The following is a 25312-nucleotide window of genomic DNA, read 5'->3' as shown; positions in this document are numbered from 1 at the left end:
TCCAAAACTGCGTACCTGTTTGAGATGGGGATAGCCACAGGAGTCTCCTGCACTACCTGCCGACCCCTCCTACTTTTCCTTCGAGGGAGCCCATCTCCCTGACTATATCTGCGTTTCTTTTTCATTCCTGAAACTGCCATCCATCATATCCCCTAGCTCTTGTAAATTCCTCATTGCCTATAACTGCCACTCCAACAGATCCATGCGATCTGACTTTCTGCAGACATAATCATCAGTGACATTGAAATTTCCCTTAACCTCCCACATCCAACAAGAAGAACATGTCATTCTCCTAAATGCCATCTTTACACCTTAACAATCTACAGACACACAAAATAGCACAGTCTTACCGCTCTAAAAACACCACTCCAGGCTAATATCTATGCTTTATATTTTAAAGTTTAATCAAGAGACAAATCTCAATAAAACACAATATAAAAAACCCACTCTACTCACTATTGTAAATTTACAAAAAAATGAGGTTCCACTTTAAAAAATAAACCACTTAGCTGCTCCCCTGCTGTGAGCTCCCCACACAGGTTTCTCCAAGGTCAGCTGTGAATTTCACTGTTTGATATTTTGCTTAGACTGAACTCTGATGTCCAGAGATAGTTGAAACTAAACAGCAGAGACAGTCAGTTGTTTAGTTTCAATTGGGCCCCATGACTGTGTAGGTTTACTTCTGTTTTTTTTTACTTCCCATGTGCTATCTGCTTTGTCTCTCTTCCTCGTTTTTAAAGTGCTGTTGTTTTGACCTTTTTTGTTTACAAAGTTCCAAAACAATGCAACCGCTTATAAAACAGTAATTACTGCTCCTAAAATCCAAGGAAATCAATTCCAACATTGAAAATACCTCAAAAAATGGTTCGTACAGCCACAGTTTTTTCCCCTTACCCCATCTTGAATTAACCAGAATCTATCATGGCTTGATTTACAGTTTCAAACTTGAAGTTGGTAGGTTTGAAGTTTGATTTATATAGCGTAACTAGACATGGGATTTAGAATTGTGAAATGAGTTCAGTAATATGTGGTTGGCAGTTACTGTGTCAAATAAATTAAATACACTAACTCTCAGTAGTTTATGAATGTCTGGGGAATATTAAGATTGAATTGCTGCCAGATAGCGTTGTACCCATAAATACTTGTTTGTAATTTAGGAAAAAAATGTAACCTTTAACATTGTAGATGAGTTATCTCCAGATGAACCAGATAGCTTCTGCAGTGTTGCTATTCCTTTACAAAAGTCAGTTTGAAAGTTGCCCTGGTTGCATTTGAACTACCAAAGTCAATCTTTGTATGACTAAATTCAGATTAATTGTGTAGTCCGTTTAGAGTTGCTTTTTGACCAGCATGTCCCATTTTCTTTGCTGGTTTCCAGTTTAAAAATGGATGCTAGAACCTGGTGTATGTGGGATTTTTTTTTTTTTAGAATGATCTAGAACAGGATATATGAATATAAAGAGAACAGAATTAATATTGGGAAAGGGACATTTTACTTCAAATAATTTTAATACTGTACCAATGTTAATTTTGATACAAATGGCAATTAAAAATTGCAATTTTTAGGGAAATGCAAATCCCTAGGGTTGTTGGTGCACTTAAAGACACGGGGCTGAATCTTGCGTATTTTATGGCCAATTGTGTGTTGCATCACGTTTTTTGGAAGCTTTTCTCTGTGAGGCCTAGTGTGTTTTCTTGCTGTATCTTGCCAAACTTGCCTCAGTAACTATCTTCACCATCCTATTGACAACCCTGACTTTGATTCCAAGCTCAACTTATCACTTGCCATTCCTGGAATTCACTACAGTTGGATTAGCAGTTGACAAGAACTTGCTGCCAACCTTGAAGAAAGCTATGCACGACATCTAGCAATCTCTGCACTGTGAATTTCACCTTTTCTGACAATCTTTATTCATACCAGCCATGGGGGATCTCCCTGTACAGCAACAGTGATGTCATCATGTAGGCTAACCAAACAATTTTCACATGCAACAAGCTAGGAAATAGAATTCACTTGCTGTCCTTCATCTTTAAGTTATTTTATTCAATGAATGAATGACCAGGACATCACATGGGGTGAAGATAGAAGCTAAAATATCAAACATAATTTTTGTCGTTTTAGTTATTGTAATCTATCTATATTTTATCATCGTGGAAAGAAATGATATGCCAAAATATAAAACTTGTTTCTCAGGGATTGAGAAGTTGCTAAATAGTAATTATGAATTCAGCATGCCATTAAATTCTACCCTAGATGCTACAAATATAAGTTAATTGTCTATTAAGTACACCCTGTATTATGTTGTTTCATATAATAAACTTTCTTCCCGGTTTGTAACCTTTTTCCAGGGTTTTTACATTGAGACTGATGGTTTCAAAAATGGAACTTCACACCAAATCAATACTTTCTAAGATTTCCCATCTGCAGCCACTTGAACAGCAAATGCTGTGGTGCTGCAAAGCATCTTCTGTATGTCTACATTTTGACTGCATGGCTACAGAATACAGAAGCTGCTGTTAGTTTTGCAGTTGTTATGCAGCGAATGCTGGCAACTTGAGTATCATTACCATAAGACATAGGAGCAGAAATTCGGCTATTCGGCCCATTGAGTCTGCTCCACCATTCGATCATGGCTGATAAGTTCCTCAACCCCATTATCCCGCTTTCTCCCAGTAACCCTATAAGACCAACTGCAGGCCAAAATCTGCTGTAGTTTCAAAAGGGTGACAAGACTCCGGGGCACTCCGGGATTACTGGGGATTTAGAATTTGAAAAGCATGTGATATCATACAAGGCCCTCATATAAGATGAGGAATGCATTTTTGGTCTGTCCTGCTGTATTATTTCTACCCTGCCTCTTCCCATTACTCGCTTTGCTATGAATGACCAGCATCCAGTTGTGTTTTGTTTTAATGTTTCCAGGATTTTTGATTCCAATGCACTATTATCAAATCCGCTTCATCCATTGATCACACCTTGTATGAACAACTTTGTGACATCAGTTTTATATCTTGTTTTGGCTTTGTTAGTGTGAACTAACTGTCCAGTGTAATGCTGTAACTAATGTTCTGGAAATTATCTTTTTTTCTTAGAAAATATTTTAAAAATTAAATGTTACACAATTGTAATTAACTTTTCTGAAATGATTGTTCTTGTCCATTCTGTAATAGGGCTTAGTTAAGTAAGTATTGTTTGTTTTAACTTAGAGATGCCTATTTTATGATGTACAAACTGTCTCCTCTTGACTTCCAGACACCTCTGTTAGCGTTCAGTGAGGTGAAGGTCTTGGAAATGATATGTCTAACGCACCAACATGATCCTGCATTTTTACACTTCTGTTTTACTCCAGTATTTGCAATGCCTTTTTATTTTCCTTTGTAAGTCACCTAGCCTTGGGCATCAAACAGTGCTAATTAGTAACAAAAGCTCACAGGGGAAAATGCTTATTGTGTGAAATGTTATAATGTAGAGTGTGATTAATAGACCATTGACTTTTATATTCAACGGAATCTAGACTGGTTGAAAGGACCAAATGAAGCAGTAAGAAGCATCAGTGAGGTTTATTTCACTAATGTTGCATGGTGTCAGTGCTCAAGATAATCATAATTCTATAGCTGTATAATCTGTTTAAAATCTGATCCACATTAACTAAATTTGTTGGTCTTCCTTCAAGTTTCTCTATTTATTTTTATGCAGTTCTAATCGGGTATGTAGTTCTAAAAACCTGGCCGTTCATCTTGGAGAAACTACAATGATTGCATTTTGTATATTAAACCAGTAGTTGAGCACAGCATCTGACTATAGATTAAATGGCTGTGCTCAGCAATGGTTGGAAAGCCAAAAGGCACTCTAACTGGTTCTACACCTCACTTGTACCAGTATCACCATTATACTAGATTATGGCTTATCTGCCTCAATTTCATTTTTGTGCTTTTCCCCATATCTCTTAATATTGAAAATTATTGATTTCAGTCTTGTACATACTTGATGAATGAGCTCCCACACTCTGGAGTTGGGTAGCGAAATTCAAAGATTCAGTATGCCGAGTGATGAAATTTTTCCTCATTTGAGTCCTAAATAACTGCGCTTTAATCTGTAACTGTGTCCTAGGGTATGAAAGGGAAACATCCTTCCTACATCTAGTCTGTTGAACCTGTAAATGAAATTTGTATGTTTTCAGTTGGATCACCTCTCATTTCTCTAAGGTCTAGAGAATACAGGCCCAGTCTCCTCAATCTCTTCTCACGGGACAATCCTGCCACCCCAGATGTCAGTATGGTGAAAATTTGCGTTCTGGACTGAAAATATATTTTTTCTTGGTTAAGAACACCAAAACTGTGATCTCTAATACTCCTGTAATCAAGTTCTGTTGCAACAAAGACCTTCTGAATTGCTTGCTGCACTTGCATGTTAGTGTTTAGTGACTAATAAACAAGGTCAGCAAGACTCTTTGGGCACCAGTGCTCATTAAACTCTTACCATTTAGGGAATTCTCTGCTTTTCCTACTAAAATGGATAACTTCCCATCTTTCCACATGATATTGCGTCTGCCATATTCTTGCCCACTCACTTAGCCTATCTAAAAATCCCCTTGAAGCCTGATTGCAACCTTCTTACAACTAAGATTTTTGTGTAATCAGCAAATTTGGAAAAGTACATTTGGTCCCACATCCAAATAATTGAAATATATTGTAAATATTTGGGGCGGAAGCACTAATCCTTGCAGTACTCCACTGGTCATAGTCTGCAACCTGAGAATGATCCATTTATTTCTCTTCTGCTTTCTGTCTGTTAGCCAGTTCTCAGTCCGTGCGAGTATGTTACTCCCAGTTTCATGTGATCTAATTTTGTTTACCTAACTTTTGTATCGGACAATACTGAAAGCCTTCTGAAAATCTAAATGCAGTATGCCACAACCACTGGTTCCCCTTATTGATTCTGCTAATTCCACCCAAATTTAATTTCTGTTTCAAAATTCATGCTGATTCTGGCCAATCCTCCTATTATTTCTAAATGTCCAGTATCCCAGTTTTTGTTAATTCATGGAATGTGGGTGTTGTTGGTCTGCCATTATTTATTGCTGCATTCTTGAATTGCTGTAGTCTGTTTGGTATTGGTACATCCACAATGCTAGTGGAAGGGAGTTCCAGGATTTTGATTCAGCGACGGTGAAGGAATGGTGATATGTTTCCAAGTCAGGAAATTACAGGTGATGGTGTTCCCATTTATCATTTTAGATGGCCATGGTCCTGGGTTGGGAAGATACTTTCAAACCAGCCTTGGATAATTTCTTCAGTGTATCTTACAGGTGACACAGACTGCTGCTTCTATGCATTGGTGGAAGAAGTCAGTGGCACCGCATCTGCAGCCAGTCAAATCGGCTGCTCTTTCTTGGATAGTTTTGTGTTGTTGGAGCTGAACTTATTGAGAGTATTATGTGATACTACTGACATTTATTGCAGATGGTGTACAGGCTTTAGGAAGTCAGGATGTAGGTTATTTGCTGCAGGACTCCTGGCTTCTGACCTGCTTTTATTGCTGCATTATTTATATGACTGGTCCAGTTCAGTTTTCGGTCAGTGCTAAGCATCAGGACGTTGTCATAGTGAGGGATTTAGGATAGTAATGGTATTCGGTGACAGGGGATGATGATTAGATTCTTGTTAGAGATGGCCATTGCCTGGCACTTCGTGTGAATTTCACTTGCCACTTAACATCTCAAGCTTAAGTATTGTTCAGATCGTGTTACATTTTGGCAGACTGCTTCAGATCTGAGGTGTCATGAATGTGCTAAACATTATACAATCATGGGTGAATGTTCCCACTTCTAACCTTATGATGAAAACACCATTTCTGATGAAGCAGCTGAAGATGGCTGGGCCTGGCTGGAGTGATGTCCTGGAGCTAAGATGATTGACTTACAACAACTGTAACCATCTTTTGTGCCATGTATGACTCCAACCAGTGAAGAATTTTGCCCTGATTCCTGTTGACCGTAGATTTGCTAAAGTTCCTTGATGCTACACTTGGTCAAGTGCAGTGACTTCCCCGTACTTATGGAATTTAGCTCCTTTGTCCATGTTTGAGCTAAGACTGTTGTAAGGTGAGGAGCTGAGTGGCCCTGGTGGAAGCCAAACTGTGTGTCAATGAGCAAGTTATTGCTAAGCAATAGTTGCTTAATATTACTCTTGATGACACCTTACATTGTTTTGCTGACGTTCAAGAGTAGACTTATGTGACAGTAATTGGCTGTGTTGGATTTGTCTTGCTTTTTGTGGGCAGGGCAATTAAGGACTCTTGTGGTACAGTGGTAATGTCCACCTCTCTGGGCCAAAAGACCCGTGTTTAAGTCCCACCTGCTCCAGAGATGTGTCATGCCTGAACAGATTAATTTAAAAATGTCTATGCCTGAGTAATTTTTCATATTACTGAGTAGTTGCCTGTGTTGTAAGAGGTATGGCAACTTTTGGACTGCATGGTGCCTGTACTATTGCTGGAATATCGGCAGGGCTCGTAGCCTTTGCCATGCCTCCACCAGTTTCTTGATACCATGTGTAATGAATCAAATTGACTTAGATTGGCGTCTCTTACTGGAGGAGGCCGAAATGCATCATCTACTTGGCACTTCTGACTGAAGATTATTGCAAATGCTTCAGCCTTGTCTTTTTGCATTGATGAGCTGGCCTTCTGTATCATTGAGGATGAGGATATTTGTGGAACCTCCTCTTTCAGTGAGTTATTTAATTGTCTACTACCATTCACAAATGGATGAGGCAGGACAGTAGATCTTAATTCAACAACCAATGGTTCTGATATGATGAGTCCTGTCTATCATTTATTTGTGTAGTTGGCAAACAAGTAGACTTTATTTGCAGCTTAACAAGGTGTAGAGCTGGATGAACACAGCAGGCCAAGCAGCATCATAGGAGCAGGAAGGCTGATGTTTCGGGCCTAGACCCTTCATCAGCTATTTGCAGCTTCACCAGTTTGATAGCTAAGTTTTAAGTATGCCTGGGTGCTGCTTGCTGCACTCTCCATTGAACCAGGATTGATGATAATTCTAGAATGGGGATATGCCATTGGTGTTGCAGAGTGTGTTGGAGTACAATTCTGCTGCTACTGATAGCCCTCTCAGATCCTTATGGATACTAGTCTTAAGTTGCAAATCTGTATGAAGCCTAATAAAAGCAAAATATTGTGGATGCTAGAAATCTGAAACAAACGTAGCAAATGCTGCTGAATCTCAGCAAGTCCAGCTGCAACTGCGGAGAGAGAAACAAAATTAATATTTTGAGTTTGATATAATTTTTCTTCAGAATATTAACTCTGTTTCCGTCCCTGCAGATGCTGCCAGATTTGCTGACTTTATCCATTTTCTGTGTTTGCTTCTGTTCTAAGTCCCTCTTGGCACAGTGGTAATGCCACACCAGACAAGATGGAGGGTATTCTCACTGTGAAGATGGGACTTTGTCTCCTCAAGGGCAGTGTAGTGATCCCTCTTACTGGTGTTGTTATGGGCAGATGATCAGCAGGCGGTTTGGTGAGGATGATTTCAAGATTTTCTCTTAGCACCTGCTGCAGACCAAGTCTAACTGCTGTGTCCTTCAGGGCTTGACCAACTCAGCAGTAGTTCTGCTGAGTCATTCTTGATGATGGATTTTGAAGTTTCCCCACCTAGAGTACATTCTGTGCAGTTGCCACTCTGTTTCTTTCAAGTGGTGCTCATTATGGAGGAGCATTGATTTATCAGCTAAGGTGGCGGTGTGGGGTGGGGTTGCGGTTGCGGTTGCGGTATGTGGTAGTTAAGAGGATGTCATCTTCCCCATGTTTGACCTGATCCTATAAGACTTCTTAGGAGCAATGTTGAAGGCACCCAGGGCACCACTCTCCTGACTTTATATATCAATATGCCTCCACCTCTGCTAGGTCTGCCTTGCTGTTGGGAGAGGATATACCCAAGAATGGTGATGGTATTGTCTTGGACATAGTCATACTTATCGAATTATACCTTACAGAAAATGTTAGTCTGTTTCTTGTGCAGTCTGTGAGACTGCTCTCCCAATTTTGGCATGAGCCCTCAGATTTTGGTAAGGAAAACTTTGCAAGATCAACAAGGCTGAGTTTACCATTGTTTTTGCAGCCCTAGCTGATGCCAGGTAGCCCTTTCTTTCATTTGAGATCTTTTTAGCGATTGATAACTGGCTTGCTAGGCTATTTCAGAAAACACTTGAGGGTCAGCCATCTTACTGTGGGTCTGGAGTCAAACATTCACCAGGCCAGCTGAATCTTCTGAGATTCCAATGTACGAGCTGAAAACTATGCATTTATCCTCCTGAGGAGCTTCTAGAAGACCACCTCTCAACTTGTGAACAAACTGCATTTGAAAAGATCCCAGACAACTGCATGTGTTTAGTAGCACTGGTCTGTATGCCCAGACCCCAGAATAAGAGATGCCTAGTACATTTCATATCATATCCTTTTTTCTTCTTAAGTTAGCAATTATATAGCCAATATTTTTTGTACAGCTGATCTCTGCAGAGAAAAGTTTCTTAATTTTACTGGGGCGGCACGGTGGCTCAGTGGTTAGCATTGCTGCCTCGCTGCGCTGGGGACCTGGGTCCGATTCCACGCTCTGGCAGCTGTATGTGTGGAGCTTGCACATTCTCCCCATGTCTGCGTGGGTTTCCTCTGAGTGCTCCGGTTTCCTCCCGCGGTCCGAGGGTGTGCAGTTTAGGTGCATTGGCCATGCTGGGTTGCCCATAGTGTTCAGGGATGTGTAGATTAGGTGGATGGGTCTTGGTGGGATGCTGTGTGGGTCGGTGTGGACTTGTTGGGCCGAAAGGCCTGTTTTCACATTGTGGGGATTCTATGATCTATGATTTATCTAACGACAGCAGTTTTCCTTCCTGAAAGGACATTAGTGAACGAGATTAGTTTTTACACAACAGCAATGGTTTCATGGTCATTGCTGTATTTTAATTTCCAGATCCAAATTCCATCATCTGCCATGGTGCGATTAAAAGCTGGATCCCCAGAGCATTTCCTGTGTTTCTGATTTACTAGTCCAGCCATATTACCACAGCATGCTATCTCCTTAATAATAGATGCTAGCATTTCCCTGAGACTGACGTCAGGATAACAGGTCTTGTCGTTCTCAATTTTCTTGCTCTTTTGTTTAAATAGCTGTTCATTTGCTATTATCAGGTACTATTCCAGAATCTATGAAATACAGGAAGATGACTAATACCACATTCATAATCTCTACTTCACCTTTTTAATGTATTGCATGTGTGAAAACATGAGTTACTGGAACATGAACAAGAGAATGAACCTTTGCTGAGAGTTTGTGCCCGGTTTGGGTACTCGTCTTCCCTTTGTTGCCTTTTGGTGTCTAATGAAGACAGTTTGGGTGTTTCCATCCCTGCTGAGTAAGTAGTTATGGATGTTATAGGGAGAACTTTTAAATTACCCACGTTGCATTTTCACCTGGAAAATGTTTTACTTTGGATAAATTGAGCAAAAGTTCTTTTTAGCACTTCATTTTGTGCACAGATGTTTTTACTATATTTAGAAGAGATACTATGAAGGACTTATCTGGATTTTAAGCAGATTATGGGTTTGTGATAATGTCAAACTCATTAAATTTGACTAATTCACACTAACCTAACTAAGGATGGCCATTGCAATGCCAGTAGTTTTAAAAGCCTCCCTGTTAAGAATAGGGATAACTTAGTAGGTTAACAGTAGTCAATTGTGGGCATGAAGGGTTGAATAGCCTACTCCTGTGCTTATGTTCCAATGAGAATTTGGTTTTAAGGAATGTCTTAAAAGAGGAAAGAGGGGTTGAGAAGATGATCAAGGTGATTCCAGACTTAATGGTTTTGGTAGCTGACGATATGGACACCAGTGATAGAGTGTTTGAAATCAAGAATGTTCAAGAAGCTTGAATTGATGGAGGGGATATCTTAACTGAATACAGGGTGGGAGGAGGTTCTCTTAGGCAGTTCCTCAGGATTGATGATTTGCTTTCAAGGGGTTCTGAGGTGGTTCAGAAGTTCAATGCATGATCGGCAAACTCTGCCACATGGAAGGTCGGTGGTCCCTGCAGTGTTGGATGCATGAGGTTTTTTATGTAACTTTCCATGTTTGATGCCTTCCCAAATGGATCCTCTCCTTTTTATTTCGTCACAGATCAGGACTCCTGTAAATTGAGTGGGATGCTTTCAGGGCATCCCTAAGGTGCTTCAGCTGTCCATTGGGAGTCTCCTACTCTGGTGAGTTCAGGGTAGAACAGCTGCTTTGAAAATCTAGTGTCATGTATGAATATCATGTGTTTGTAATGATTAGCATCTTGATGTTAGTCAGGTTAACTTGGGAAGAGGGCATTGTTGTTGCATCACCTATTTTGCCAATGGATTGGGAGGGTCTTGTGAAGCCACCATGGGTGGTATAAATTGGTTTGAGGTGGTAGCTGCAGGTTGGTCAAATATTTGCAGGTAGGAGCACAGCGATCACTGTTGTCCGGTTACTCATGACCTGAGTCATGAGCTTGTCATCCTCGTCCTCAAGTGCTCTATTCCTCAAACAGTTATAGGGAGAGGCTGACTAGGCTGGAGCGTTGAAGGCTGAGAGGTGATGTTGTCGATGTTTATAAAATCATGAGGGGCATGGATAGGGTGAATAGCCAAGGTCTTTTTCCTAAGATATGCGAGTCCAAAATTAGAGGGCATAGGTTTAAGGGAAGAGGGGAAAAGTTTCAAACGGACCTGATGGTTAACTTTTTCACGTGAGGGTGCTGTGTGTATAGAACGAGCTACCAGAGAAAGTGGTAGAGGTGGGTACAATTAGAACATTCAGAAGGTATCTGGATGGGTCCATGACTAGGAACGGTTTAGAGGGATATGGGCCAAATGCTGGCAAATGGGACTAGATCAGTTTAGGGGATATCTGATCGGTGCAGACAATTTGGACCGAAGGGTTTGTTTCTGTACTGTATAGCTCTTTGACTGTATGAGCTGAAGGCCAAGAATATGCTGTCTTGGCCTTCATTGAAATGTGGGACATATTTATTTTTGTGGTATTTTAAAAAAATTGTGAATTGAAATGAGAAGAATTGTTTTAAAACCACTGCTTTAAAAGATTGCTGTGAGATTGCATTTGAAAACTAAGCAACCTGACACACATGGAAGCATGTTTAAACAGCCACTTAAATAAGCAGTAATTGAAGATTAGTTTGTAGCTAGATCGGAAAAGTCCTGTATTCGGATGGAGGTTTGGTTGGTACAAGAAGTTGATTGGTCTGTGGACTCATGACTAGTTTTCATTGACTCAGGACTTTTGCCTGCCAGCAACCATGTGATTGATTCTTGGGTAACTGAACTGTTAGGGGCTGGGAAAAAGATACAAAGAAGTGAACAGATTTCCATCAGCTCTTAAGCTGTCTGTCTCTGCATCCAAAATCCACACTAAACTGAAACAGACCAGTTTATCTTTCCTTCAGTTGCTGTAAGCTGTGGCTTTTAACTGATAAGTCAGATAACCGTTATAAGTGAACCAGGCACCTCTTATGCCTCTTCCAAACTAGTGGAAGCATTCGAAAAAGGAAACCTAAACAGCAAGAACCGACTTAACAGACCTTGTGAATCAAATCCATTAAACTGCTTTCACATTTTTCTCTCCAGCTGTTTTTCTTTCCCCATGTCTATGCCTGATTGCCTGTCTGTGTATGCAGTGGGAGTTTATAGGGATTAGATTGTTAACTAGCAGTGTTAAATTACAACAGTTTATAACTGCTTACAAGCTAGTTACAATCTAATTACTTGTTATAACTAGGAATTCTTGTTAAGTGCACAAACCTGGTCTCTGCTTTCAGTCAATCTGGGTCTGAAAATCAGGGGAATCTTTGTGCACTTCTTAAAAAATCTTTAAATTTTGTGACACTGAAGGAGTAGTGGAGCTTGATATCCAGCACACTACTCAAAGAACTGTGATAGAGAGTCACTTCTCAACTTGTAGATGTTGGTCCATATTTTATAGCACACTTCACTGATTAAGGTAAAAAGCAAGGATAGGTTAGAGTTAGGAGAGATTAGGCATGAAAGGATTGAAAACAAGTTTAAGAACTTTCACGTTGAGCTAATGCAACCAAAACAAGCTCATAAAAGATTGATAAGTGATGGGTATAGTGCAGTGGGTATCCTTCTCAGAAAAGGAGAGCTTGCTGTACTTTTCCCATCAACATTCCTCAGCTTCAACCTGACTGAATCAATCGAAAATGTACTTATAAATTTTTTCCTATTCACATCTATTCAGCCCTAGAATATTTCTTGATTGCAGACACTAACTTGTTGCCATGACAAGTGTTGCATTTCCCTGTGAAAATCAATTCCCCGTACACATTCCCCTGGAGAGTAGTGGATGAAAGTCTGATGGTGCTGCTGGCAAATCCTTTTATATATTTTCAACTTAACTCCTGCAATGGGACTTCTTTAAGTCCATGACTGCTGCATCTGACGTAATTTGTTCATGTGCTTCATTGGAAGATGAAAATGCAGTTATTTTCAGAAGGAGATTGAAGTTCTTAATGATTAAGTCATTTGAATGTACAGTTTCAATTCCTTAATTGTTTGGACTTGGATTTGATTTTTGTACCTAAAGTGATTACTTATTGAAAATGATCTAATGATTTTTAGGTTCTTTTATCTGTGGGGATTATAGTGTCAGTGCACTATCTGCCATAACAACTGTGATTGAGCCTCACTCCAGCGCTTGAAATTTTCCAAGTTTAGATATATTCTAGTAGATTAGTTCAATCCTGTTCCAAAAATAAGAAGCACATTTTAGATGAGTTTATATATTACTGAATGATGAATTACCACTCATATCAAAGTAGCTGAGCATGCAAACTGGCACAAGCTGATCAAAGCCAGTCAATTTGGAAAGGCACTGTTTCACAATAATCTATTGAGGATGTCATATCTATGAACATTGTTTGTATGCAATTTATTAGAAAGCATTTGATATGACATAGTATAATATGGTAGTGATAATAAAAGCATGGATTGGAAGTAATCTTGAAATGTAGGTTATTAATTTGGAGTGGGAGTCAGAGTTGGGCTAAGGGTGGTAGACTTGTGTAGGATGAGACTTCACCAGACAGCTTCCCCCAATGTCCGTGGTGATGTCTCTGCTTTTCAGTATATGTAACAATGTCTTAAGGAATTAACATTGTATATTCAAGTTGATTTTTTTTTTCTGAAATTTGTATTTCATTGTTTCTTCTCACTGTTTCAGTCTTATAAACTTGGCGTCACTTGAGCTAAGAGAGAATCTACTGACCTTGCTACCAGAGTAAGTGCAATAGATATTTTTGTCTATTTATGTAACTGTACACTGATATAAAAAAAATGGAAAATCACGAATGATGATGAAATGAAGTTCTTTGAATTGGATATTTTGTAGGAATTAAGGTTTGTAACTTCTAGTTAAATATTTGCAGGATTACTTGAATCAGAAAATCTCCTAAATTCATTATCAATAAGAAACTGTTTCTGTGAGATCTCCCTTCACACCCAATGACTAAATTTGTCATTTTGGATAGTGAGGTTTCTTAAGTCCTGTGCCCTTGGTGCTCTCTATCCTATTTCCGTTAGTGTAGAGAGAAGGGAAATTGTGGGAAACGTTTTTAAAAGTGTTTTCATCTCTTTGCTAGTGAGGAAGAAAATGCTAACCTGAATTTGATGGGAGGTGGTCTGATTTTGCCTGTAGCTTGTGGACAAAGGAACTACCCTCGAGTATGGTTTTAAGTCCTTGTCTCAAATCCTACCTACAGGAACAGTTGGGGCTGCACATTGACCACTAGTCTAGTTTGATAAAGAGGGAGAAAATTCAGCTATCCTTCCCATCGCAGATGGAAAATACCTGTCTGGACATTTGACGGGGGCAAAGTAGTTCGCCATGATGTCTGAGTGAATAGAATTCTGACATAACCATCTAGGCACACATAAATAATAGTTGTGTGGGTAGGACACTGAGAGGCTGCTGGTGCCTGTGTGGATTATGTTGTTAATTGATCTGGTGGTGGCGGTGAGGCTCCAGGGGCCTCCTAACTGGGAGGAAATCCTGCTACCCAAGTAGTCTGACTCTCCCTTGGTTGAAAAAAATTCAAGAGCTGTGTGTGTGCATGTGTATGTATATGTGTGCACATGTGTATGTATGTTTCTCCTATATTGTCAAGCTTTTAATTTGTACATGTTCATAGTTCTTTTATATCTTCAGATTTGCAATCCGCAATTAGTTGAATAAGACTAGAAATTGGTTTATGTATTTATTGTTAAGAATTTCAAATTGACATGGCTATTTTGCTATAGCCTTAAATTTTTATTCCCGTTCGTATTGGCAACAACACAATCAGTGTCAAAACTACTTGTTAAATGTAAAAAGTGGAAACTAAATTTCAAACCAAATGCCCTTTGCATGGAACAGTGACTTTCAAAGCTATAGTTTTCTGCACCAATAAATATTACTTTGTGTTTATGGTTGATGTAGAATGTATAGTGTGACCATTATCAAGTCCTGTTCAGTGCATGCCTATGTTAACTGCTGCTACAAACCTTACGGGTGAATGATATAGCAATCAAAATGTTGACACTGAGAAACCATATTAATTTACAGATCGCTTTCCCTTCTGTGCAAATTGGAAGAATTGGACCTTGGAAACAATGAACTATATACTTTGGTAAGATTTGTTTCAAGTGATGCTTTTCCTTTTGCATGGCAAAATGAAAAATCAGAGAGTTGTATGCTATCAGGGAATGATTTGTCCTCACATTTTGAGTAAAGGTTAAGCTAATCATTGTATTACATACCTATAATAGAGCTCCTTGGCCTGGGTTTTGCAGTTAGCAGCAAAGGAAGAGTGCTTACTGCTGACCCGAAAGGTTGCAAATAAAGGTCTGACAATCTCCGTGGTAGGAGTTTAACTGTTCTCCACGATGGTATAAATCCGCTGCCATGTCAAAGGAATGCCTTGGAGTAGAGCAGCAGTAATGTCAGTAAATAATCAAATTTAAATTTTCTCACAACAGATTTTGGAAATTAGAAGCACTTAACATCCTTTCCTTTGAATTTATATCATCAGATAATGAAATAAAGGTATAGCTGTGTTAAAATAGAAGATGAACTTAAGGTAAACAGACTATTTAAAAAAAGTTGGAAGTTCATTATTACTTTTAAAATCATTATAAAGCAATCTGATACTTCATAAATATATTCAAAAAAGCTTTCCGTGTTCAATAAAGCTGTTTAGTTGTTTAGTAATTATGAAGCTAACAGTTGTGATCTTCCCAAGCTCAAATTTCCCTACCTTGTACTTTGCACTTTCCAGTTTACAAAAGAACAGAAGAGCAAAAGAGAAGTACGGCACAGGAACGGGCCCTTTGGCCCTCCAAGTCTGTGCCGATCATCATGCCCTGACTAAACTAAAAAATAAACCTTCTGCCCTTATTTGGTCCATAACCCTCTCTTCCCTCCCTATTCGTGTAACCATCCAGATGCCTCTTAAATGTCACCAACGTGCCTACTTCCACCATCACATCTGGCAGTGCATTCCTTGCTCCTACCGCTGCCTGTGTGAAAACCTTTCTTTGCACATTCCCTTAAACTTTTGGCCTCTCACCTTGAATCTGTGCCGTCTTGTAATTCAAGCATCAATGGTGGGAAAAAGTCTCTCACTACTCGCCCTGTCTATGCCTGTCATAATTTTGTGGACCTCTATCAGGTCTCCTCTCAGCCGCTGTCTTTCTGGAGAAAACAATTCTAGTCTTTTTAACCTTTCCTCATAGGCATTACCCCCAAGACCAGGCAACAACCTTCTGTGCACGCTGTTCAAAGCTTCCACAATCTTCTGGTAGTGTGGTGACCAAAACTGCACACAATACTCCAAATGTGGCCTAACAAGGGCTTTATATTAGCTGCAGTGCATTTTGCCAACTCTTGTCCTTCGTGCCCTGGCTGACGAAGGCAAGCATGCTATATGCCTGCTTAATCACTTTGGCCACCTGTGTTGCCACTTTTAGGGAACTGTGGGCCTGCACGCCCAGATCCATCTGTATATTAATGTTCCTAAGGGTTCTGCCATTAACAGTGTAATTCACACCTAAATTTGATCCTCCAAAGAGTATCACCTCGCATTTGTCTGGATTCAACTCCATCTGTCATTTCTGTGCCCAAGTCGCCAATCTACCTATATCCTGCTGTATCCTTTCGCAGTTGTTGGCACTATCAGCAACTCCATAGTTCCTTGTAGGAGCCTCCTATTTTCAGTTTCAATGAACAAGGTGACTAGAGAAAAGAACATGAGGCAGTTTCCCATTGCTGACCTGGCAATATAAAGGAAATGTAACTCCTCTTTCCAAAGAGTTTCTATGTTTAAACCTTGAATATGAGGATCTGCACCCTGAACCCAGAACAGATGAGACAGGGAATAAGCAAAGCAAGTACAACCACTTGTAAAAAAAAACAATTTTTTTATGGTGCCAGTGCAGTTGGAGACTGTTGATCTCATTACCACCTGTCTAAATTGAATGATTCTAGGCCCTGGGTCTAATTGATTTATTTATTGTCTTGTATTCTGAAATACAGTGGAAAGCTTTGTTTATGATTGGTGCAGACAGATCATAGTAAGCAAAGGATGTATAGATCAAAAAGATTTAGAGGCATACAGGTTACATTGTACAGGGCGTGTGCTAGGCGAGATCACCGTTAGCAAGATCAGCGTTATTTGAAGCTAGAGAGTCCATTCATCAGTCTGATAATGGCAGGGAAGAAGCTGTTCCCAAACCTGCTTGTGCATGTGTTCAGGCTTCTGTGTCTTCTGGCTGACATAAGAGGTTGTAGGAGATCGTTACTAGGGTGTGATGGGTCTTTGATGATATTTGCAGCCTTTCTGCGGCAGCGAGCCATGTAAATGGAGTCATTGGATGGAAGGTTGGCTTCCATGATTGGTCTGGGCTGTGTACACCCGCTTCTGTAGTTTCTTATGGTTCTGGGCAGAGCAGCTGCCATAGCAGACCATTATGCACGTGGACAGTATGCTTTCAATGGTGCATCTGTAGAAGTTGGTGAGAGACCTTATCGACATGTCAAATTTTCTAAGCTGCCTGAGGAAGAAGAGGCATTGTGGTGCCTTCTTGCATGTCACATCTACGTGGGAGGTCCAGGACAGGTTGTCGGTTATCGTCACTTCAAGGAACTTGATGATCATCACCCTCTCAACTCAGCTTCATTGATGTAAATGGGGACGTGTCCTCCTCCTTTCTTTCTGAAGCCAATGATCAGTTCTTTAATTTTGCTGCTTTGAGAGACAGATTATTTTCATTGCATGATGTCACCAAGCCCTCTATCTCCCTTCTGTAGTTTGACTCATTGTTGTTAGATATCCATCCCACTATGGTGGTGTCATCAGCGAACCTGTCGATTAGCGTTCGTTTGGAATTTGGTAACACAGTCATAGGTATAAAGGGAGTACATTAGGGGGCTGAGGACGCATCCTTGGTGGGGGGGGGGGGGGCTCCAGTGTTGAGTGTTATTGTGGAGGAGATGCAGTTACCTATCTTCACTGATTGTGGCCTGTGGGTCAGAAACTGAGGATCCAGTCACAGAAGGCGGAGCTGAGGCCAAGGTCATGGAGTTTTGAGATCAGTCTGGAGGGGATGATGCTGTTGAAGGCGGAGCTGTAGTCAACGAGCAGGAGTCTGACATAAGTGTCTTTGATGTTCCAGATGTTCCGGGGATGAGTGCAGGGCTAGGGATATGACATCCTCTATAGATTTGTTACGTTGGTAGGCAAATTGTAGGGGATCGAGGCAGGCTGGCAGATTGGAGTTGATGTACGCCATGACCAGCCTCTTGAAGCACTTCATGATGATTGAGGTCAGAGCCAATGGGTGGTAGTCATTAAGGAACATTACGTGTGCTTTCTTAAGTACGGGGATGATACTGGTCTTCTTGAAGCAGGTGGGGACTTCGGCTTGGAGGGAGAAGTTGAAGAGGTCGGTGAATGCCTCTGCAGTTGGCCCGCACAGGATCTTGGTGCTCAGCTGGGACACCGTCTGGACCCATTGCTTTGCTTGAGTTGACTCCTAGGTAGACCGATCTGATGTCTGAAGCGGGTCGGAGGGAATAGGCGTGTCTGGGTTGTGGGGGCAGGTATGACCGGGCTGCTGGCATTCTGCTCAAACTGAGCATAGAAGGCATGGAGTGCGTCAGGGAGGGATGTGTCTTTGTCTGCTATCTTGCACTGCTTCATTTTGTATCCTGGTAATGTCATTTAGGCCTTGCCATAATCGGTGGGAGTCTGTTTGGTAGGTTTGGGTATCAAACTTGGTCCAGTTTTGCCTCTGTGCATCCCTGATGGCTTTGAGGAGGTTATGTCTGGGTCACTGATTTGAACGCTGCATGCCTGGCCTTCAGTAGGCATTGGACTTCCTGGTTCATCGAAGGTTTATGATTGAGGAACGCTCGGATTGACTTCTTTGGTATGCAATCCTCCACAGATTTGCTAATCAAGTCCATGACTGTGGTGGCATACTTGTCTAGGTTTTCTGCTAAATAATTGAACGCGGTCCAGTATACCGATTGCAAACAGTCCCGGAGATGGTTTTCCGCTGCCTCGGACTAGCACTGTACTACTTCTTGCGAAGGATTCTCCTATTTCAGCTTCTGCTTGTAAGCGGGGATGAGGAACATAGCGTTGTGATCTGTTTTTCCAAAGTGTGGGCGTGTAATGAAGCGGTAGTTGCCTTTGGTTGTTTAGCAGCGGTCCAGAATGTTTGGTTCCCTGATGCGGCAGAAGTTGTGTTGGTCGTACTTTGGCATCACTCGCTTGAGGTCGGCTTGGTTGAAGTCGCCGGCCATAACAAATAGGGTCTCGGGGAATTTTGTCTCTAGGATGTTTGTGGCGGTCTGAATCTCGTCCAGGGCATTCTTCACATCCGCATGGGGTGGTGGAGTTGAATTCTAATAATCTTCAGATGAACTTTTCACTGGAGATTATGCAGGTACATTGTTGAGTTGAAGAAGAGTTCTCCGGTTATTAAAGGATTGCTTGTAAATCTGAGAAAAGGTAGTATTCAGAGAATTTCAATCTCCTTTATTTATAATGGACAAAATAGCTTGTCAAGCTGCTAAAGTAGCACAGCTGAAATAATTAATTTTGTCGGATTGTAAGAAAGGGTTTATTTAAATTTTAGCATTTGGTTTTCTTTTAAATCGGTGTTTTCTTTTAAATCGGTGTTTTCAAAGGGCAAAGAAATTTTAAGGAGCGTTATCTGATCCTGTAAATTAGACCACTAAATGTACCTAAGGGGTAAAATACATTGGAAAAATCTGTTATTTGTATACAAAGAAATGTAGTGATTGCAAAATGTTTAATTGCCTGCCTATTAAGTGCCTTGTATATATTTGAGGCAGTGATCCAGTCATTCTGTTAAGAACTGCAGCCACTGTTGAAAATTTGCTTTAAGAATTTATCACTGCTTCAGGCCCTGTTTTCTACAGCATTAATTATACTTAAATGAGAAATTGCAACATGATCTTGTAATGTGTTCTGACACGAGGATGTGGCTTTGGAATGGTGCAGTCACAGTCTGAATAGATCAGAGAAGTAAAGCGTGTGTTGTTTAGACAGCATCTTTCACATTCTGGGGACATCCTTAATGAAGACCTTTTCAAGTGTGTTTGCTTTCATAATAAAGGCGAAGGTTGCAACTAATTTGCATTAAACAAGGTTCCACAAATAGCTATGGGAAATAGACCAGGGCTAGTTTTTTCTTAAGAAATGTTGGAATGTTGTTCATGACACCAGGAGAACCTAACATGATCTTTAAATAATGCTGTAGACTCTTATAACGGCCAGATGTGATTGATTTGGTATAATTTCTCACCTGAAAGTTGGTATCTCTGACAGTGTATCACTACTTTGGCACTATAATGAAGTATCTGAAGCTGATGAGAAAAGGTCAACTGTAGCTACTGTATGCTCTGAACAGACAATGCAGAAAATATCTTTTCTTTGTTTATATAATTGGTATAATAACAGTTTTGAAGATTACCTTTTTCAAATGGTTCCATTAGTAAAGAAGTTACAAAATGGGACTTGCTGTTAATGCTAGAATGGTCTACGAGCTGATGACCAACAGGAGATTGTGGTAGGTTTTCACACCCTTAGCTTCCCCTTTTTGATGCTTCTGTCCAGTTTTTCTCCTGGTAACTGACTTGATTTCTCCTTGAAGAGATTGAATGAGATATGAGTATGTATAAAGCTACAGGAAAAGTAGAAAGCAGAAATAACTTTCATAGGGAAACCTACAATGTAAGTGAACTTCAGTAAAGCATATGCTGTGAAAAAATGTGTACATTTAACTGTCTAGACTAGATGTGTCCAGTTCAAAATACACAAGAAAAAGGTGAACCTGTGGTAATCGTTTTCAATGACCCTATAAACAACCCAATGATTAGGGATGATGAATGTTGTCTTGAAAAGTGAATCTAGAAATTTTACACTAATTACTGCAGCATTTATTGGGAAAAGAGTTTACGTGTATTGTTAGGGGTGCTGTAAAAGCTTATCTGAGGAAAACAAAAGTTGTCAATACCCTACTTGCACTTAAATGCAAATTCTAATATTTGTAATTGTAAAGTGTTACATTATGTTGATGTATCTGTGTTCTGCAACAAAGGTGTTTTATGGAATGAAATGATCTATTTATCAGTATTAGGCCGTGTCACAGTAATCTAATGGAGTTTTTTAAAGGAGTAATTGAAGGGGATTTTATATCTATAAGACTTCCTTGGTTTATCAGAAGGTGTTTGATAAAATTCAATGTGAGAAATTTAAAGAAACTTAAAATCATTTGATGAATGTTCAGTTAATTGGCTAAGTTGATACTGGGGAGTAATAACGATAAAAGCTGTACTCGTTTGTAATTTACAGAAAACATGGAGGCCTAAACTGGATCATCTGTTCATATCACATGTAAATAGTGCAGATTACTAATCAGAAAATTTACTGACACGAAACTCTGTCCATGTAATGAATAAAATTATATTACAGCATTCAAGGCATCTGTGGCTTAATTATGTGGAAGGCTAAAACTGGTGAATGATCTTGAATGAGCATAAAATAAAATTTACAGTCAAGTAGCAATCATGTGCAGGAGTGAAAAGTGCCTATTGTAAAATGAATTACAATTTCCGGAGAGACTGATGAAAAGAGATTCAAACTTCCACATCATATTGATTTCTTACTTTAAACTTCTACAATGTCTAAAAAGAAACAATCTTGACTAAACATTTTTCCTCACAACTTCAGTTTTAAATTATAGAAAATGAGGTTCGCCTTTTAAATCTATCATCCATCACATTCTTCACGGAGTTACAGTCCTTTTTGCAAACAGTCCCTAATTACTCAGTGTTGAACAAGGTGTGTGTATCACTGTTTCACTGAATATTACATTAAGTATTTTTTCCAGGCACTGCACTCAGTTTTTGGGAAGGGTTTTAAACTCATCACGAGCTGCAAAGCCTGTTCCAATGATTTTTTAGCAACTGCTCCCCTCCTGTCTTTTCATCCCTAACACCCAGGCTTACTGTAAGGCTTGTCCCTTCACATGACCTTGTTTTGATTACCCTAAATTTAAACCTACAGTCCTAAATGTAATCTTATAATCTCATAATTGTAAGTAAGGAAAATTTATTAAAAGGTGAAGAGTAATTACTGAAACTTTCCACTTAAAATTAAAGGAGTTCTCAAAGTGGAGCAATTATTATGCTGTGCTTTAAGAGCACATGACTAATGCCCAAATTAGATATTCTGTTGTTAAAAGTACTGTTGAGGCAATATTTGGGGAGTGATGGGAGGCAGTTGGACAAGAGTGATGTCCTGATGTCCTGATCTCCATTAACTCCAGAGGAAGAGGAGTACGAAGTAAATGTGTAACTGGCAGTTTCTAAGAGGTCTGCACCGTTTTCTGAGTTCTGATGGACAATCTGGAGATCCCTCATTTACAATACCATCATTAGACTGTGAAGATAGACTAGAATATACAAAATTAGTTGGTTTCAAGTGAGATGCCAAGCAAAAGTGGAAATATTTAATTCTTTGTTTAGTGAATATCAAGAAGCTGACCCTAGAGAATGAATGGTGTGGAGCCTATGGAAGGTTATGCGACAGGGCAGAATGCTGATGAACCAAATGGATTTGTCACTTCCTATGTATCTTTGTTACCACATGACAAGATGTCACTGTACCTAAAACTAACCATTGAAGAAAATGATCAGTTGCCTTGAAGTAAATTTTTGAACAATGAAAGCTGGTACTGTTTCCCTGATGTCCTCATCCTGAAAAATGAAAATAAACTTTGTTCAATTTGAATGTTTGTGCATAATTGAAGGGTAACTCGAAGCAAAATTTCATGGTGCATCTGGTTGTGATTAATCACATAAAATGGATTGCATACGTCTGTAAATCATCTCTGCATAGTCAGAATTAAGTAAAAATGTACTTCCTCCTCCCACAAAACCTATGTATGTGAAACATAGCTGCATTGCACACTTGGCTGGCGTTGGTTATTAGCATAATATTATGGGTACAGGTGTTGCATGCGTAGAATCAAATCAACATTCTGACATTAGTGTAGTTTACATTGGTATAATTTTCAGCAGTTGATGTAAAACACAATGTTGGGAGCTCTTTAGATCAGTGGATAGTTGAAATGAAGGTATATTCATTGGGAGCTAATTTTTTTGACAGATTGGGGTCATCACAAAATTAACAAAGAGTATAGATGATGCATTTTGATTTTCTTCCTCTTCCATGCTTAACCTATTTATCTTGCCTGATACGCTCATGCACCTTAACACAGTCCTTAACACAGCAGTCTGTGATGCCAAGATGGGAGTTTCAGATGAGACTTGATTGCAGTACTTGCAAGTTCCATTAGCTTTAGTTGATATTGGCAAGAAATATTTGATGACAGCCAAATACTCTTTGATTAAATGATCGTGTGAAATTAGAGCTTTTCTTTTGATTTACTGTGCAAGCTATGATGCTTTGGAAAGCACTGCTTGAAAGGATCGTGGAAGTAGACTCTAACAACTTTCAAAATAAAGTTGAATAAATAATTGAAGGAGAGAAATTTTACGAGTTTGAAAGTTTTGCTGAACAGAGATATTTGGATAGCTTTTTAAAAAAGCCAAAACACATGATATGCAGAAGTGCCTTCTGTGCTGTAACATGAAGTAAGTCCTACTTAATGCATCCCCATAAAGTGTAGAAGTCTTTATTGCTGATGCAAAAATCGCTTCCTGCTTATGTTTTATGTTAAGGCTCTTAAATACCTGGAAAGTAAGTATCTTTTTCCTTTATGAATTGCGGTTAATTTGGAAAGAAATTGTTCATATGAGACTTTCTCATTCTAATTGCAATTAGTTGGCAAGATCTGAACAAAGGTTGGTCATTGATAATATTGAGTTTTCTAGTGCATTTTGTTAGCTGCCATTTTAATCTCAATTCCCTGTCCTTTTCTGCTTGTTGCTTGACAAAGAAAAAAATGTCCCAAGGCATTACAGAAAATGTTGGAGATGACGACAAGGTTGGACAAAAAAAATGGGTTAATGAGTGTCTTGAAGGATGGTGAGGTAGCAAGGTTTAGAAAAGGAACTCCAGATTTTAGTGCTTAGACACGTTTGCCTGCATTTGGGCAATGAGATTAAGTTATGTGAGGATTTGGAGGACTGCGGGGTTCTGGGAAGGTTATGACTTGTGGAGTTGAGGAAGAATGCAAGTCATGAAGGCATTTCAACAGAAGGTTGAATTTTAAATTTGAAGCATTTGAGAGGAGGGACCAATTTAAGTCGGCATGCAAGAATGAGAGGAATGCTGGTCAAATGACACCTTATTTTCCTTTGTCACCTTATGGCTTTTAGGACTCAACATTGAGTTCAATCGTTGAACAGCATGAACACTATGTTCATTATCTATTAATACCCTTACAATCCCCGATGCTGTCACAAATTGGGTTGCTTTCAGTACAGTCTCCCCATTTTCAATTTCTCATAGTCTCCATTGCCACCTATCCAAGCTTCTTTTCTCCCCTGGCCTACTACTAACAATCCCTCTGTTTGCCTGCTATTTTTTCCTCACTCTGGGATCTCTCTCCACCTATCTGCTCACTTCTTTATCCCCCACTCTCTATCATCATCATAAATACCATCTTTTCCTAACCAGGTCTAGCTCTGAAGAAGGATCATGGGACTCGAAACATGAACTTTCTTTTCCCTCCAGAGATCTTGCCAAACCTGCTGAGCTTCTTCATCAAATTTCTGTGTTGGTTTCATTGAGACAATAGTCAGGGTAAGAATAGAATTAGTTGCATGGTTTTATGGCAAGTACTGAAGGCAATAACTTTGCTTATTGGAAATTGTGGCTGAGTCAAGACTGGATGTGTGACAGACAACCTGTCAACTTGAAAGAGATAATGGAGTTATTATTTGGTGTTGTTGATGTGCCTGTCAACTTTGATCTTTTGTGTTTAGATGATGCTAAGCGATAATGTAGACGAGGAAGGGAACAGATCTATGATAGGTCCTTTAGCAACATCCCAGGTCGTAATGTGAGTGAATCATAGATCGTAGATCATAGAATCCCTACAGTGTACCCAAACCCATCCCCCTATAACCCACCTAATCTACACACCCCTGAACACTGCAGGCAATTTAGCATGGCCAATCCACCTAGCCTGCACATCTTTCAAGATGGTACACATTAAGAAGGTAGTGCTAATGGTTGGGGGAACAGGGCGTGCTGATCAAGTGGAATGCTTTGTCCTGCATGGTGGCAAGCTCCTTCAGTTGTTAAGGAAGAGAAGACATTGCTGCAGATGCTTTAGATTGGATAGGACCAAGTGAAGGTAACCTCACTTAGCAGGATAAAGAAAACGTGATATGGTCAGCTGCGTTCAATCCTGCAGAAATATCAAAAGGAATGAGGAGGGGCCCTATTATGGCGCAGTGGTAGTGTCCCCATTCCTGAACTGCAAGACCTGGGTTCAAGTCCAACCTGCTGCAGAGGTGTGTAATAATGTCTCTGAGCAGATTGATTAGGAAAATAGGTAAAAACAAAATAAGAACAGGAAGGTTGAGGCCCTCTCATGGCACTGTGGCACAGTGGTATTATCCCTACCCCGGACGGGGTGGCCAAGGTTCAAGTCAGCAACAAAGTCCCACCTGTTCCACAGGTTTGTCATCATATCC

The 25312-nt window shown here is 39.9% G+C and overlaps 1 protein-coding gene across 2 annotated transcripts in view; it reads left to right on the top strand.

Annotated features, from left to right (window-relative positions):
• Nucleotides 1-25312, top strand: part of lrrc1 (leucine rich repeat containing 1) — a 156734-nt gene that overhangs the window by 59100 nt on the left and 72322 nt on the right. For both annotated transcript variants that reach the window (XM_020528127.2, XM_048597478.1), the window contains exons 5-6: nucleotides 13295-13351; nucleotides 14675-14738. In XM_020528127.2, the coding sequence (XP_020383716.1) occupies nucleotides 13295-13351; nucleotides 14675-14738 (121 nt within the window). The remainder of the gene's footprint in view (nucleotides 1-13294; nucleotides 13352-14674; nucleotides 14739-25312) is intronic.

This window comes from Rhincodon typus, chromosome 5, assembly GCF_021869965.1.
Source record: "Rhincodon typus isolate 14 chromosome 5, sRhiTyp1.1, whole genome shotgun sequence".
In the NCBI taxonomy this organism is placed as follows: domain Eukaryota; kingdom Metazoa; phylum Chordata; class Chondrichthyes; order Orectolobiformes; family Rhincodontidae; genus Rhincodon; species Rhincodon typus.
The sequence above is the reverse complement of the archived record's forward strand: the minus strand, read 5'-3'. Positions and strand labels throughout refer to the sequence as shown.